This window comes from Hypanus sabinus, chromosome 18 (assembly GCF_030144855.1).
Source record: "Hypanus sabinus isolate sHypSab1 chromosome 18, sHypSab1.hap1, whole genome shotgun sequence".
Lineage (NCBI taxonomy): Eukaryota > Metazoa > Chordata > Chondrichthyes > Myliobatiformes > Dasyatidae > Hypanus > Hypanus sabinus.
Genome location: NC_082723.1, coordinates 72139463 through 72156815, shown reverse-complemented (window position 1 = coordinate 72156815; position 17353 = coordinate 72139463). Strand labels below are relative to the sequence as shown.

At 43.1% G+C, this 17353-nt stretch overlaps 1 protein-coding gene across 1 annotated transcript in view; it reads left to right on the top strand.

Moving 5' to 3' along the window:
• The window catches only part of zdhhc8b (zinc finger DHHC-type palmitoyltransferase 8b), a 340879-nt gene that overhangs the window by 237414 nt on the left and 86112 nt on the right, over positions 1 to 17353 (top strand). The window contains exons 3-4 of the mRNA XM_059994651.1: positions 11623 to 11780; positions 14877 to 15049. Coding sequence (XP_059850634.1) covers positions 11623 to 11780; positions 14877 to 15049 — 331 coding nt within the window. The remainder of the gene's footprint in view (positions 1 to 11622; positions 11781 to 14876; positions 15050 to 17353) is intronic.

The window sequence follows — 17353 nt, the reverse complement described above, 5'->3', positions numbered from 1 at the left end:
AAATAGATAGAGAAATACTCAGAATAAGAATCAGGTTTAATATCATTGGCATATGTCATGAAATTTGTTAACTTTGAGGCAGCACTACAATGCAATACGTTCAAAGTTCATAGTAAAATTTATTATCATGGTATATACATGATACTTACAACCTTGAGATTCTTTTTCCAGGCATACTTGGCAAATCGATGGAACAGTAACTGTAAACAGGATCAATGGGCAACAAATTTAGCATATTCAGATATAAATAATTAGCAACAAATAACGAGCATGAAATAACAAGATAAAGAGTCCTTAAGGAGAGACCATCAGTTGTGGGAAAACCTGAAGTAGAATCATCCACTTTTGTTCAAGAGCCTGATGGCTGAGGGGTATTAACTGTTCCTGAACCTGATGGTGTGCATCCTGAGGTTCTTGTACCTTCTACTTGATGGCAGCAGTGAGAACAGAACATGACCTAAGTGGTGAGTATCTTTGATGATCGAAGCTGTTCCTGAATCATTTGTATGCTTTCAGGCTTCTGTACTGTACTTCCTACCTGATGGTAGCAATGAGAAGAGGGCATGTCCTAGGTGGTGGGCATCCTTAATGATGAATGGCTTGCCTGCAGAAAGCAGAGGGTCGTGGTGGAGGGAGTACATTCGGATTGGAGGGTTGTGACTAGTGGTGTCCCACAAGGATTGGTCCTGGGACCTCTACTTTTTGTGATCTTTATTAACAACCTGGATGTGGGGGTAGAAGGGTGGGTTGGCAAGTTTGCAGACAACACAAAGGTTGGTGGTGTTGTAGATAGTGTAGAGGATTGTCGAAGATTGCAGAGACATTGATAGGATGCAGAAGTGGCAGATGGAGTTCAACCCGAAGAAATGTGAGGTGGTACACCTTGGAAGGACAAACTCCAAGGCAGAGTACACAGTAAATGGCAGGATACTTGGGAGTGCGGAGGAGCAGAGGGATCTGGGGGTGCATGTCCTCAGATCCCTGAAAGTTGCCTCACAGGTAGATAGGGTAGTTAAGAAAGCTTATGGGGTGTTAGCTTTCCTAAGTCCAGGGATAGAGTTTAAGAGTCGTGGGGTAATGATGCACCTGTGTAAAACTCTGGTTAGACCACACTTGGAGGACTGTGTCCAGTTCTGGTCGCCTCACTATAAGAAGGATGTGAAAGCATTGGAAAGGGTACAGAGGAGATTTACCAGGATGCTGCCTGGTTTAGAGAGTATGGATTACGATCAGAGATTAAGGGAGCTAGGGCTTTACTCTTTGGAGAGAAGGAGGATAAGAGGAGACATGATAGAGATGTACAAGTTAATAAGAGGAATAGATAGAGTGGATAGTCAGCGCCCCTTCCCCAGGGCACCACTGCTCAGTACAAGAGGACATGGCTTTAAGGTAAGGGGAGGGAAGTTCAAGGGGGATATTAGAGGAAGGTTTTTCACTCAGAGAGTGGTTGGTACGTGGAATGCACTGCCTGAGTCAGTGGTGGAGGCAGGTACACTAGTGAAATTTAAGAGACTACTAGGCAGGTATATGGAGGAATTTAAGGTGGGGGGTTATATGGGAGGCAGGGTTTGAGGGTTGGCACAACATTGTGGGCCGAAGGGCCTGTAATGTGCTGTACTATTCTATGTTCTATGTTTGTAATACTGCCTTTCTAAGACATCGCTCCTTGAAGATGTCCTGGATACTGCAGAGGCTGGTGCCCATGGTGGAGGTGACCAAGTTAACAACTCCCTGCAGCTTACTTCCAACCTGAGCAGTAGCTCACCACCCCCCCCCCCCCACCCACCATACCAGATGGTGATGGAGCCAGTTAGAATACTGTCCATGGTACACATTCCGAAGACATACCAGTTGGTAGGTTAATCGATCATTGGAAATTATCCCGCGATCAGGCTAGAGATAAATCGGTGTGGTTTGAAGGGCCTATTCAGTGCTGCATCTCAATAAACAAACAAATAGATATATTGATAGAAAGAAAGAACTGCTACCTACTCCTTTGCCGTGGCCATACTGAAGCAGCAGGACCTGGGCCCGAGAGCAAAACAAAACAAACCAATATTCGGCCATTGCTGGAGAGGGCTTGAAGTTCAAGTTCATTGTCATCTGACATTACAAGCAAACGAAACAACGTCCCTCTAGACCACGGTCTCCCATGTAACATATACACCATGCATTTGCCAAAATATTATACTATAAATAAGTTGATAAAATATAATTCAAAATGCATGTAGCAAATTAGCACTGGACAGTACAGTAAACAGCTCATTGTCCTCGTGGCAAAACCTCTGGTGCAGGGTATTCATTAAGCCAAGAACACTACCACACTAGTTTTTAATCTCTTTTTGCACCATATATTTAATGTAACACTATAAATATATATATATACCTTCAGTAATTTACAGTTTATTATTTTGTATTGCAATGTACTGCTGCCACATAATAACATGTTGGTGATATTAAACCTGAACCTGATTCTGATTCTGATTCATTCGTCTCACAGGCTGAGGTAAGAAGCTGTTACCCAGTGCTACAGTTCTACTCCTGATGCTTCTGTGCCTCCTTCCTGACCATAGTGGGTCGGAGTTATTCAGAGATGGGTGGTAAGGGATTCTCAACAACGCTTGAGGCCAGATTGAAACGGCAGGACAAAAACCACACCACGGTTTGGCTGATTTAAGTGCTGGGCCAGATTAAAGATATCAAGACATCAAGGCTGAGGGCGAAGGCTGAACTGGTGTTCAGCTCAGTACTCTGCGAGGTTCACTGGCCTTAGGGTTAAACTCTGAAGCTGTGACCCGCAACCATTAGCACTCGCCTCAGTGCTGAACGGGCCTGTAGCTCCCTGGACTAGCTTCATTTGCCTCAGCACTGAACTGGCTCCATGGCAGCAGGCTCACTTTCACAGACTCTGCAATTAACATTTTGTGTGTTATTAGCTTATATTTTTTTTATTTACATGATTTGTTCTTATTTTCGCAAATTGGGTGTTTGACAGTCTTTGTTGTGTGTGTCTTTTTTATGGGTTCTATTGTGTTTGTTTTCTATTGTGTCTGCAAGAAGATAAATGTCAAAGGACATTTATTAACAAATTATGTGCACTGCATACAACCCTGAAACCCTGGAGCAAATGGCTGAGGTAGGCCCAGGGCCCTTCACAGCCGCCGTGTCTGGGTCCTGTTTAGACACCGGCCCAAATAAGAGGGGCAATCTGATTTCACTTGCTCTCTGCAATCTTCACTCCTCTCTCCAGGGTGCTGAAGACTTTCACTGTTCCAACATTGGCTCAATTTAAACACCAGCCCACATAGACTGAAAAGACTGGGTGTTGGTGGAGACAAGAGCCGATTTTGCTCGATCTCTGCAATGGTCATCTTCATGGCGCTGAGGCTATGATGACTGCTCTGGCTGCTGTGCTCTATGCCCGCTAATATGATGACCTGATAAGTGAGGCTTTGAGGCTGCTCTGGGGTTCAGATCTGAGGACTCCATTTCAGTTCAGAATGCTGTTGTTTGTTTCCAAATCTTGACACCCTGTAACCTGTGGTTTAGAGCAGAGATGCAAAACTGCAGATTCTGGAATTCGGAGCAAGAACGCAATGCCTATAGTGGCTTAGTGTGTGGAGAGGCAGCTCTGGGGAGTGGTGGGGGGAAGACACCTGAACCAAGAAGGAGACTCAAGAATCTTATCATTTTCTTTGGTGGAGTGGTGTAATTGGATTACAGTGAGCAATTTCAAGTTCCTGGGTATCAATATCAATACCTAACATGGACCCAACATGTTGATGCAGCTCTAAAGAAGGCTATATTTCATTAGGAGTTTTTGGCCTGTCACCCAAAACACTCACAAATTTCTACAGATGTACTGTGGAGAGCATTCTAACTGGCTGCACCACTGCCTGGTGTGGGGGCAAGGGGCTACTGCACAAGATTGAAGGAAGCTGCAGAGAGTTGTAAACTCAGCTCCATCATGGATACCAGCCTCCAAGGACATCTTCAAGGAGCGGTGCCTCAAAAAGGCAGCGTCCAACATAAAGGACCCCAATCACCCAGATCATGCCCTCTTCTCATTGCTACCATCAGGGAGGAGGTACAGAAGCCTGAAGACACACATTGAATGATTCAGGAACAGCTTCTTCCCCTCTGCTGTCCCATTTCTGAATGGACAATGAACCCATGAACACTACTTCACTAACTTTTTTATTTCCTATTTTTGTGTTCTAATTGAAATTAACTACTATATCTACCTAGATATATATATATATATATACACACACACACACACTCACACACACACATTCTTAATACTTAATGTAATTCAGAGTTTTCTTTTTTCTGTCTATTATCATCATATATTGCTTTGTATTGCTGCCACAAAGAAAATAAATTCCACAACATGTGCTGGTTCTGATTCTGATTCTGACAATCTTCTAAACATCTGAGCAAGGGTTCCCAATCTTTTTTATGCTGTGGACCCCTACTATTAACTGAGGGGTATGTGGATGTGAACTGCTGCATTAGAACGTAAGCAAACCAAATAAAAAACAAGATCCACTTGGCAGAAATCAGGGAGGGAATGACAAACTGAAGAAATATTAAGAATTTCATCTTGGCAGTTCTCCAATGTAAGCAGGTCGGTCATGTGATCTCTGGTCCACTATTCTTTATTGATTGAATAATATGAAAGTATGGTTTCACTATAATAATTTAAATCTTTTTACAATGTCCTTTACCAGCTGAGTTTCTGTCACCAGGTATGCCGATCTTATGCTTTTCATTAGTTAGAGTTCTCATTGCAACTAGTGGATGGAATTTGTACATTGTAAAGTTTTTATAAAGTAGGGGCTCCTAACCTTCTTTATGCCATGGACTCCTGCCATTAACTGAGGGGCCTGTGGACCCCAGGTTGGGAACCCCTATTGTAAAGTAAGGAGCTTCCACTAGCAATGTGCATAGAAGCTTGAAGAAATTTAGTAAAAGTGTCAGATGAAGAATATCTTTTGCCCCTTCAATGAATTATGATATGCTTAATGATGCCCAGAGAGGTGATAGAAGCAACTGCACTGGTAACTTTCAAAAAGGAGTCGATGGACACCTGAACGAGAGAACATTACAGTTGCAGAGAAACTGCACTGTGTACACTTATGTTCAAAGTACATTTATTATCAAACTGTATAACATTATACAACCTTGACGTTTGTCTCCTTGCAGGCAGTCGCAAAACGAGAAACCCAAAAGAACCCATTTTTAAAAAATCCAACAAGCACCCAGTGCACAGAGAGTGAGAGAAACAAATCATACAAACAATAAAATCAAGCGAACAGCATTCAGAACAAAAGTGTGTCCATAGACACAAAGCCTGGAGCAGCTGGAGCAGGCCCCCAGCCTCAGCCTCAGTTCCTTACACAGTGGAGTCCACAGACACAAAGCTCATTACACTGAATCAAATTGACTTTTTTACTTACATCCTCCATACACATGAGTAAAAATCTTTGTTACATCTCTGTCTAAGTGTGCAATGTATAGTAATTTATAACATATTATGTGCAACAGGATAGTCAATATAACATAGAAATACAGTTGTGTCAGCATGTCTGATGGCCTGGTGGAAGAAGCTGTCCTGGATCCTGTTGGTCCCGGCTTTTATGCTGCAGTACCATTTCCCAGATGGTAACAGCTGGAACAGTTTGTAATTGGGGTGACACAGGTCCCAAGTGATCCTTCAGGCCCTTTTTACACATCTGTCTCTGTAAACGTCCTGAATAGTGGGAAGTTCACATCTGCAGATGCACTAGGCTGTCCGCACCACTCTCTGCAGAGTCCTGCGATTGAGGGAAATACAGTTTCCATACCAGGCAGTGATACAGCCAGTCAGGATGCTCTCAATTGTGTCCCTGTAGAAAATTCTTAGAATTTGGAGGCCTATACCAAGCTTCTTCAACTGTCTGAGGTGAAAGAGGTGCTCTTATGCCTTTTTCACCACACAGCCAGTGTGTACAGACCACATGAGATTTTCATTGATGTTTATGCCGAGGAACTTAAAGCTGTTCACCCTGTCAACCCCAGATCCATTGATAGCAATAGGAGTTAGCCTGCCTCCATTCCTTCTGTAGTCCACAACCAGCTCCTTTGTTTTTGCGACGTTGAGGGAGAGGTTGTTTTCTTGATACCACTGTGACAGGGTGACGACGTCTTCTCGGTAGGCTGCCTCATTATTATTTGAGATTAGGCCAATCAGGGTAGTGTCATCAGCAAATTGAATTGGCAGATTGGAGCTGTGGGTGGTGATACAGTCATGGCTGTACAAAGAGTAAAGGAGGGGGCTTAGTACACAGCCTGAGGGGCACTTGTGTTGAGGATCAGGGGGCAGAGATGAGGGAGCTCACTTTTACCACCTGCTGGTGATCTGACAGGAAGTCCAGGATCCAGCCTCACAAGAAGTGGGTTAAGCAAGGAGACCCCCTGTCACCCATTCCGTTTAACATTGCAATGGACCCACTAATAAGCACATTTGAACAGCGAGGAGTAGGAGTAGAAATTAATACAGTGTAAGGGAGATCTAGGTGCAGGGCACGAGCCCTCCTTGGTAGCTCTTATAACAGAGCATTCTAAACACCTTTTGCAAGGCAACCGTGTCGGGATTCATTGGGAGGAAACGGTAAGGAAAACGAAAGGAATGAAGCCTGAATGGAAAGGATATACATTCATTCCTTCAGGCGAGATTCAGAGGTAGCTGGGCTCAAGGATAGGTGCATGGTGCAGAATATCGGATGAAGGATAGAAAAATAAACTGACTAAGTAGTTTAAAAGCTTGAAGGCAGCAAAGCTGAAGTCATTGCAGAAGATCGAGCCAGTGATGACTCTCATGATACTGAGAGTCTACTATCTCCTAACTAAGTCTCGCCGAACACCTTGAAGGACCTGGATTAGGAAGAGATTCTCCATCTTCCCCATGATACCAATGATGGGGTGTTATATGCCCATAGCAAAGATGGAGGGATATGCCTGCTGAATTTGGAGTTACAGATTCCAATTGTGACACTAGAAAGAGACTGGCATTAGAACACTCAGAGAACAGAACCATCAGGAACTCCTTCTACACGGCCGATGAGAACAACCAGGCCACAACTGAAAGATTAGCAAATCTCGAGGTGCTGAAGGAGATAATGGACAGAAAGTTCTACCTGTCAGCATTCCTCATGAAAGAGATGCCCTCCAAGCGGGTCCTGTAGACTGAGGAACTAATGGAGATCAAAGTTCACTCTGGACTGGAGGTTGCACGAGTTCAATAAATGGGTCAGGTTGACGCTACAAGGATCAGGAAACAAAGAGTTTAAGAACAATGAGCTCTTGAATGCATGGCTGAAGAAACACAAAGGCTGGAAGGGGTACCAGCTAGTGAATGCCTTGCTGTTGAAATGTGGCCACTACCCCACGAGGTGCATGAGGAATAAAGGAAGGCCAGACAGCGTGAAACCCTGCAGGAAGTGTGGTATAGCCAATGAGACTCTGGCACGCATCTCAGGGTGTTGCCTTTCACTCAAGAACTGCCGGATTAAAAAACACAATAAGATCACCGGCAATTTGAAGGAAAAAGCCGGGAAGTACAGTTGGGGAGCATTTGTTGAACCACATTTAAGAGCAGAGGATGGATCGCTGTGGAAACCTGGCCTTATCTTTGTGAAGAGAGGCAGAGCGGTCATGGTCAACGTATACAATCAGGTATGAGGACAACCAGCAGTTCCTCAAAAAGGCTTGGAAAGAGAAGGAGGAGGAGTAGAAGTACCTGACCCAGCAAATTAAAGTGCTAACCGGAGCGAGAATGCTGGAGTATTTTGGTTTTGTGGGTGGAGCGAGAGGTCTCTGTGAGGAAGAGAACAACAGAGTGATGGCATGTCTGGGAATTAAGGGGTTCAAGATGTTTGCTAGGAACATTTGTAGTCTTACAGTGCAACTGACAATGGACATCCTGCAAATATTTAGACTTTTAGGTTGCTATAGACGCCAGTCATAATATACCAGGGATAAGAAATAGACTGGTCACCTGGGAGTGTGTTAAATAGATTTGAAACCTCCATGGTTCATCCGGGGAGGCAGACACACAGAGTAAAATTCACGACAAGGAAATATTACCATGTTCTTTGTCATGGCAATGTTAAAAGATCTATCCAGTGCTCATGTTCCCTGGTCCCATTCTATTGGACACTGCTTCACAGCCCACAAGATTGGTTTATTACAAATTACCCCTGAACTCCTCACAGGCAGCGGTGGGAATTAAACCCCGCTTGCCTGTACTGTAAGTCATTGTGCTAACCATGACACTACCATGCCACCCTGGATGGAGCTGGCTAAGTATCTACAAGCATCTGCAGCCTCATTCATCCATGCAGAAGGCAGTGAATACTTGGAACAATCAGCCAGAGGAGGCCATGGAGGCAGATACAATTCATCGTCAGCGTGTACTGTGTCATATGATGTAGACGATCATGGTCTTTCCATGACCATGACTGTTTTTGGCTAATTTTTCTACAGTAGGTTTGTCATTGCCTCTCCCGGGTGGTGTCTTTACAAGACGGGTGACTCCAACCATTATTAATACTCTTCAGAGATTGCCAGGCGTCAGTGGTTGCATGTCCAAGGCTGGTGATATGCACCAGCTACTCATCCACCACCCACTCCCATGACTTTACGTGACCCTGATCTGGGGATGGGGGTTTTGCTGAGCAGGTGCCACACCTTGCCCAAGAGAGACCTACAGGCTCGTAGAGGGAAGGAGTGCCTTACACCTCCTTTGGTAGAGACGTATCTCCACCTAGCCACCCAAGGTACAATTACAACATTTTAAAAGTGATTTGTACAGGTACTTGGCCCAAAGCAGATAAAGGGAATTAGCATAGACAGGCACCACAGGCAGTGTGGTCAAAGAGGAGCAGAGAGGGATGAGTCCAGTGTTGCATGATACTATGAACAAGTAAATTGTAATTGACTGGATGTCTCTTAGTAAGAACTGGAAAGAAGATAGTTTATAAATATTCTCTTTTCATACTCTGATTTTGTTTGTGTTATTTGTACTCAAGGTGTATGCAAAATATTCTATAATTAAAATGTTTTAATGTTCTTACGTCAAAGGATTACTAACCTTTTTCAGAATCAGAATCAGGTTTAATATCACCAACAAATGTCTTTGTGGCAGCAGTACAATGCAATACATCGTAATAGAGAAAAAAACTGAATTACAGTGAGTATGTATATGTTAAATAGTTAAATGTGCAAAAGTAAAACTAAAAAAGTAATGAGGTAGTGTTCATGGATTTAATATCCATTCAGAAATTGGATGTCAGAGGGGAAGTTGCTTTTCCCAAATTGTTGAGTGTGTGTACCTCCTTCCTGATGGTAACAATGAGAAGAGGGCATGTCCGGGGTGAAGTTTTGAGGCATCACTCATTGAAGATATCCTGGATATTACGGAGACTAGTGCCCATGACAGCTTACTTTGATCCTGTGAAGTAGTCTGTACCCTCCCCCCCCCATACCAAAGGTGTTAATCGCGACTGGAATACAGCGATACTTGAAGCAGGTTCCTTATGTCCAGTCTATTCTGCAATTTAGTTTACTTGGCTCTCAGTGCTTAGCTTCTGCCCCTCTTGTTCACGTTTTTTCTGCTCTAAAAACTCAATGGGTTTGTCTTTAAGTGCAGGGTGCTTGGACTCAAGTTGCCGAAGCAGTTTTGAGGGCTTCATTGCCTCATTAGACAGCCTCCAGGCCCGAACTCCAGCCTCCCACCCGTCCACCACCAGATGCCTTGGCCAGGTGCGGCTGGTCGTGGATCGGGTGAGAGGACAAGGTAAGGGCTGGAGGTCCCTGTATCGGGGCCGTGGCGGTCGCAGTCCGAAGAGAACGTGGAGTGCAACAGGACGCACACCCGCTCCCCCCCCTTGTAGGATCCATCGGCCGACAAGGGTTTGTCTCAAGGGATGATTTTTAGTAGATCGCAGCGAGGTAGCTGCTCTGCTACTTATTAAACCCCTGAGCCCAAATTAGGTTGTCTGCCAATATTTTAGCAGCAGGTTCCCCACGAACATTCGGTGTGCTAAGCAGGTTTAGAGGCGGCGCCCATCTGTCCACACTCCTGGCCAGTAACAACAGCACTTCTCGCCGGCCGCATGAGGCGGCCAGTGGTCCCTGGCGAGAGGGTATCTCCGTGTTTAGTTGACTGATGACATTGCGTGCGTTCAAGTTCAACAGTGGGCGTGACAGGGACTGAGGAAAGATGCAGCTGACTCATATCGTTTCATATCGCCAAATCATATCGTTTCCGCGCGCATGCTTTGCGGCCCGGTGGTTGGGGACCACTGCTTTACAGTACAGGCAATGTGTGTTCAATTCCCACTGCTCTCCATAAGGAGTTTATACATTCTCCCCATGACTACATGTGTTTCCTCCAGGAGCTCCGGTTTCCTCCCACAATCCAATGGTTGTTAGGTTAATTGGTCATTGTAGGCTGGAATTAAATTGGGGTTGCTGGGCAGCATGGCTTGAAGGACCGGAAGGGCTTGCTCTGCACTGTATCTCAATAAAATAAAATTTTAAAAATCTCTTGAAGAGATCTCTCAAAGGAGGAAGCTGGTGTCAAGGCATTACAACTGTAAATCCACTACAATCAGAGAGCAACTGCAATGAAAATAATTAAAATTAGAAAACAAGTGCAAGTTTTTTAGGGGTTCAGTGATTGAATATAGTATCAGAGAATGTATCCAATATACAACCTGAGATTCTTATTCTTCACTGACATCCACAAAACAAGTTAAAACCAAAGAATGAAGTTAGAAAGAGGTTAGAACCCCAAAGACACCATGATTTAGAGTCCATGAGAAACTACAGTCCATAGCCCAGCACTTCGACATGGTGCAGGCTCTCTTTTCCTCTCTCTCACTAACAAAATAGAGGTATCACCCCTTCCATAGCGAGAGCGAGACCAGCAGCTTTCACTGTTACAGTCTGCAGCACCATTTTTATTTGGAGTTTCTTCCACTTGAGAATCATTGGCATACTCTATCTCACCATTGTGAGAGAGAGTAAGTAATCACTTGAGTGCAGAGGCCGCCGACAGCTGCACCTGCTGCCTCGATGGATGCCTTTTTATAACAGAAGATTTTATAACTACCCCTTTTATTCACTACAAATGGCAGATTGATCATTTTGAGGATTATTGCCATGTTGAGGCAATTCATCATTGCAAAGGATTTAGATTTATTCAACAGAAAATATGCAGTTATATAGCCACTCAAGTTAACAACACAGTACGCAACAATTAGCATAACGTTTTACAGCACTAGCAACCTGGGTTCAGTTCTGCTGCTGTCTGTAAGAGTTTCCTGTGGGTGCTCTGGTTTCCTCCCACAGTCCAAAGGCAGGTGGGTTAGTGAGTTGCGGCCAGAAGCATGGCGACATTTGCAGGCTGCCCCCCAGCACATCTTTGGACTGTGTTGATTGTTGCTATGAGCCGTGCATTTGAATGTACACGTGACAAATAAAACTAGTCTTGAGTTTGAAATCTGTGTGATAGAGAAGATATTTCAAATTCTAACATGATCTCTGTTGGTAAAAATATTTGATATCTTTCAGCTCATGAGGATGAGGATAAGGATGATGACTTCCGGGCTCCACTCTACAAGAATGTGGAAATCAAAGGAATCCAAGTACGGATGAAATGGTGTGCAACGTGTCATTTTTATCGGCCACCCAGATGTTCTCATTGCAGTGTGTGTGATAACTGTGTTGAGGTAAGAGCTGTGGTTGGTTCTTACAACTGCTTATTATGGTGCTAACACAACAGCACATTAGACACTGTCTTCTTTATTTACATCACCAGTTATTTTCCCCTCTCCTGAATCACTGACACATCAATGGTTCAATTTAAAACTGGAGAATTATATAATATACAACCTGAAATTCTTACTCTTCGCAGACATTCATGAAACAAAAAAACTCAAAGAATGAGTGACAGAAACATCAGAATCCCCAAGCCCCTCCGTCGTGCACAAGCAGCAGCAAAAGTATCAACCCTCCCCCTTCCCCTACTCACCCGCAAAAACACCGATCCTCCTTACCCACCATGTTAGTAATAGCAAAGACCCCAGAGAGATCTTGATCTAGAATCCATCAAAAAGCTGCAGTCCATAACCCAACACTTCGGTATCTCAGACAGGCACTCTCCCACTAGCGAGGGAGAAAGAGACACCGCCCCTTCAGCAAATGAGCGGGAGGCCAGCAGCAGCTCGCTGTTTCAATGTTACAATCTGTCGCATCGCTTCTCCAAGACTCCCAACTCGAGGACAGGCAGGCTCTCACCTTCCTTCAAGAGCGAGAGAGAGAAAGATCGCTCAAGTGCAGAAGCCTTCTTCCAGAAGTAGCACACCTGATGTTCCAGTCTCCCATGACGCTTAAGTTGGCAGCATTAGCAAGGAACCTTTGCCTTTGACTCTGCGGATGCTGGAAACTTGTGAATACGTTGTTCAAGCAGCCAGTACTCACATGTAAATCATGGTAAACTGTTTGGTCATGATGGCAAGGTTTGAATCTTCATTAGTCTTGTGATTCTAGTCAGGTCTATGAACAGTGATTAGAAGCCAGACCCTTCCCCGACAGCTTTATCAGATCCACTTCCAAAGTTTAAATAAGTGGATAAGCAATGCTGAGATCTGAACTAATATTTCAGAAGCATTGGTTTAAATCTATTGCCATTTTATGTAATTTAATTAATATAGTAAAAACCTAGTGTCAATAATTGTGATAATTAAATTTTAGTATTGTTTTTTATAAAAAGATATCTAATTCACTAATATTCTTTAAGACCACACAGGTAGGCAGGTTGGTAAAGAAGTCATTTTGCATGCTGACAAACATGAGAAATTCTGCATATGCTGGAAGTCCAGAGCAGCACACGCACAAGATGCTGGAGGAACGCAGCAGATCAGGCAGCGTCTATTGAAAAGAGTAAAACAGTTGTCGTTTCGTGGCCAAGACCCCTCTTCAGGACCTGAAGAAGGGGCTGTGTCCGAAACGTTGACCATTTTGCAACCTGGCCTTCATTAGTCAGGTGATCAAGATTGGGAGTTGGGTCAATATGTAGCAGTGACATAAGTCACTGGTGAGTCCACACTTTGAAATGTCACAAACATGAGAAAATCTGAAGATGCTGGAAATCCAAAGCAACACACACACAATGCTGGAGGAACTCAGCAGGTCAGGCTGCATCCATAGAGAGGAATAAACAGTCGATGTTTCAGGCCAAAACCTTTCATCAGGACTGGTAAAAAGTAGAATTGAAATGGGTAGCTTCCCAGCTCTTTAATTCAACCCCCTCCCCCTCGCCTGGTTTTACCTATCACCTATTACCTTATACTTCTTCCTTCCCTCCTCCTGCCTTTCTCCGTTTATTCCAGACTTCATGAAGGGTCTCAGCCCAAAACGTCAACTGTTTATTCCTTTCCATAGTTGCTGCCTGGCCTGATGAGTTCCTCCTGCATTTTATGTGTGGTACACTTTTGAGTATAGCACAGTTTTGGTCTCCCCGTGATAGAAAAGACGTCAAGCAGGAGAGGGTTCAGAAGAAGATGTTGCCCAGATTTGAAGGTCTGAGTTATCGGGAGAGGTTGGCCATCTTTACTCCCTCGAGTGGAGGAACATGAGAGGTGACCTCACAAAAGATTATAAAATCAAGGTGCAGGTTCATAGCTTTCTCACAGAATTGGGAGCTGAAAACTAGAGAGCACAGACACAAGATAAAAGGGGAGAGGTAACATTGTTAAACAATGGGATGAGTATCTTCTGTAAAACCATTTGTACCGTCTAGGATAAAATCTGAGCAATCTGAAGAAAGTTTGTGCAGTAAATTGAATTGTAAGCTTAACATCTCAGATTACAATTAGTTGAAAGTGGGATGGGGTCCATAAGGTATTTGAGTTGTGCAGAAACTGTGCTTATGATCAGTTGCCCTTAGTACTATTCTCTTGCTCACATGCCGTCCCAAGATATTCTCATTTCTCACATGTCAGTCTATGGCCTCCTGGTGCCAAGATGAGGCTACCCTCAGGGTGGAGGGCAACACTTCATATTCCATCTGGCTAGCCTCCAACCTAATGACATGAATATCCACTTCCCCTTCTTGTTAAAAAAAAATCCCTCCCCCTTCCCTCCTTCTTGCCTCCCCACTCTGGCCTTTTACCTCTTCTCACCTGCCAATCACCTCCCCCTGGGTCCCCTCCTCCTTCCCTTTCTCCGCTGGTCCACTCTCCTCTCCTGTCAGAATTCTTCCTCTCCAGCCCCTTACCTTTCCCACCCACCTGGCTTTACCTATCACATTCTAGCTAGTCCTCCTTCCCCTCCCACCACCATTTTTATTCTGGTGTCTTCCCTCTTCCTTTCCAGTCCTGAAGAAGGATCTCAGCCGAAAACATCAACTACTGTATTTATTTATTTCCATAGATGCTGCCTGACCTGCTGAGTTCCTCCAGCATTTTGTGTGTGTTTTTCTCAGTTATAGTAAATATCGATACCAAGTAATTTGTGAAAACAGTACAGGCCATGCATCACAACCTTATCAACTAAACTGAATCTCTAAGAAATCAAGAAGCTTTTAGCACTGCATTGGGACTGAAGAACGGGACACCAGAGAGTGATTGGTTTGCATTTCCTGCTGTTGATTCTCAGAATAATGAGAAATATTCCCAGGTCATAAGCGAAGAACATTTGTATGAATTACTTTTAAAAAAAATACAGCCTGCAATGGAAAAAAGTTTATATATCAAATGTTGACAATGCTTCACAATGAGAAAAAATTGTTCCTGACTTCTTTGTCTTGCTTATTTGGTTTCCAGGACTTTGATCATCACTGTCCATGGGTGAACAACTGCATAGGACGAAGAAATTACCGCTACTTCTTTCTCTTCCTGCTCTCCCTAAGCACACACATGGTTGGAGTGTTTATCTTTGGGCTGATCTACGTTTTAAATCATATTGAAGAGCTTTCTGCCCCACGCACTGCCATCACGTATCCTTTGCTGTTCTAATTAAACCTTCATTCAGGTTTCAGTGACCTGTATTTAATTTAGGGGCCTCATCTAAGAAAGGATGTGCTGGCTTTGGCAAAGGTCTGGAGAAGGTTTACAGGAATGATCCCAAAAACAAAAGGGTTAATGTATGAGGAGTGTTTGATAGCTCTGTACTCGTTGAAGGGGGACCTCATTGAAACCTAAATACCGGCATGGTAGCATTTGGTGCTGCGCAATGGTTAGCGCAATGCGTTACAGTATAGGCCTGGTTTCAATTCCCACAGCTGCCTGTTAGGAGTTTGCACATTCTCCATGTGACTTTATGGGTTTCCTCCACAGTCCAAAGTTGTACCAGTTGGTAGGTTAATTGTCCTTTATAAATTGCCCTGTGATTGGGCTAGAATTATATTGGGGATTTCTAAGTGGCATTGCTTGAAGGGCCAGGAGGGCCTGTTCTGTGCTGTATCTCACCAAATAAATTAATATTGCAAATCTACATGGAGCGAATGTTTTCTATGGTGGGGGAGCCTCTGACCAGAGAGCACAGCCTCAGGATACAAGGACATCCCTTTAGAATAGAGATGAGAAATTTCTCTAACCTGTGAAATTCGTTGCCACATTTGGCTATGGAGGCCAAGCCATTGGGTATGTTTAAAACTGAAGTTGGTAGGTAAATGTTTTGTACGGGTGTCAAAGGTTTTGCAAAGAATTCAAGAGAATTGGACTGAGAGGGATAACAAATCAACTATGATGGAATGGTGGAGCAGACTCAATGGGCCAAATGGCTTAATTCAGCCCTATTGCTTATGGTTGTATGGACTCCCCTAAACACAGCATTCAGAGCTATAAACTCCTTTACCTGTTCCTTGTGACAAGACATAGTCTCTACACACTCTTGCTTCCTCCATATTGCCCCTATTAAGGCTTCCAGTTGTTGATCTGATATGAGTGACAATTTCACTAATAGTCAAAGTCCAAATACACTTATGACACCAGACAACAAATTTTTTTGTAAGTGTTGCTTCCTGAGAATTTTTTTTATGATTGACAGCTTAAAGCTGAACACAAATATAATTTCAAACTACTTGTATCACATAAGAATTTTGAGACACAAGAAATTAACTTTTATTGAATGTGATATGTTCAATTTTTTAAAGATTGGCAGGGGAGAAGTCTAAATGGGAATGCAGAAAATGAACCTTTAGTGACATGTTGCACTTCATGGTTTTGTATGTTTGAGGCATGTTGTCAACCAGCTGCACATAGTCCGGTGCTCTGTAGTTACCAGGAAAATTTTCAACAACATCCTTGAGTGCCTTCCATGTGATTTTCCCCGGTCCCACTAGAAGTTCTTCGAATTGCCTGTCATTGATAACCTGTTCGATTTGCGGACCAACAAAAATGCTTTCCTTAATCTTGGCATCAGTTATTCTGACATGAATTATGAGTTGAAATGACAGATACAGGCAATTTTAAAAAAATTGTGTGATAGGGAAGTTTCATGGCAGTTTTCATGATCAGCAGCCCAAAATCCATAAGGTACACCTGAAAATTATTCAGGAAGCAAAATCTTTGCTGTGCACTGTTTTCAAAGTAGTCATTAGTCAAAAGGAGAAATTCCACCAATCACAGCAAAGTGAATTTCAAGCCTTATGCTTTTAATATTTTGGAAGTTCTAAGTAAACTTATTATCAAAATGCATATGTGTCACTATGTACTACCGTTAGATTCATTTTCTTGTGGGCATTCACAGTAGGTACAAAAAATTCAGAATCAGGTTTAATATCACTGGCATATATCATGAAATTTGTTATGCAGCAGCCAATACATAATACATTATTATGCAATACATAATAAAATTGTAAATTGCAGAAAATACATACATTTAGATTGATAGATATATAAATATATAGATAAAGTTTAAGTAGTACAAAAAGAGAAAATAAAAAATAGGTAATGTTCAGGGGTTCAGTGAGAAACTGCACAGAAAGGACAAACAGCCAACATGCAAAACTACTTAACAAGTTGTGTAAATACACAAAGAAAAACAAAATAATAAATAAATTAATAGACTTTTGAGAATATTAGTTTAGAGTCCTTGAAAGTAAGTCTATAGGTTGTGGAATTAGTTTAGTATTGGGGTGAGTGAAGTTATCCACTCTGGTTCAGGAGTCTTATGGTAGAAGGGTAATAACTGTTCCTGAACCTGGTGGTGTGAGATCCAAGACTCCTGTACCTCCTTCCTGATAACAGCTGTGAGAAGAGAAGAATACTATTTTATATGAAGCCAAAAACTGAAACAG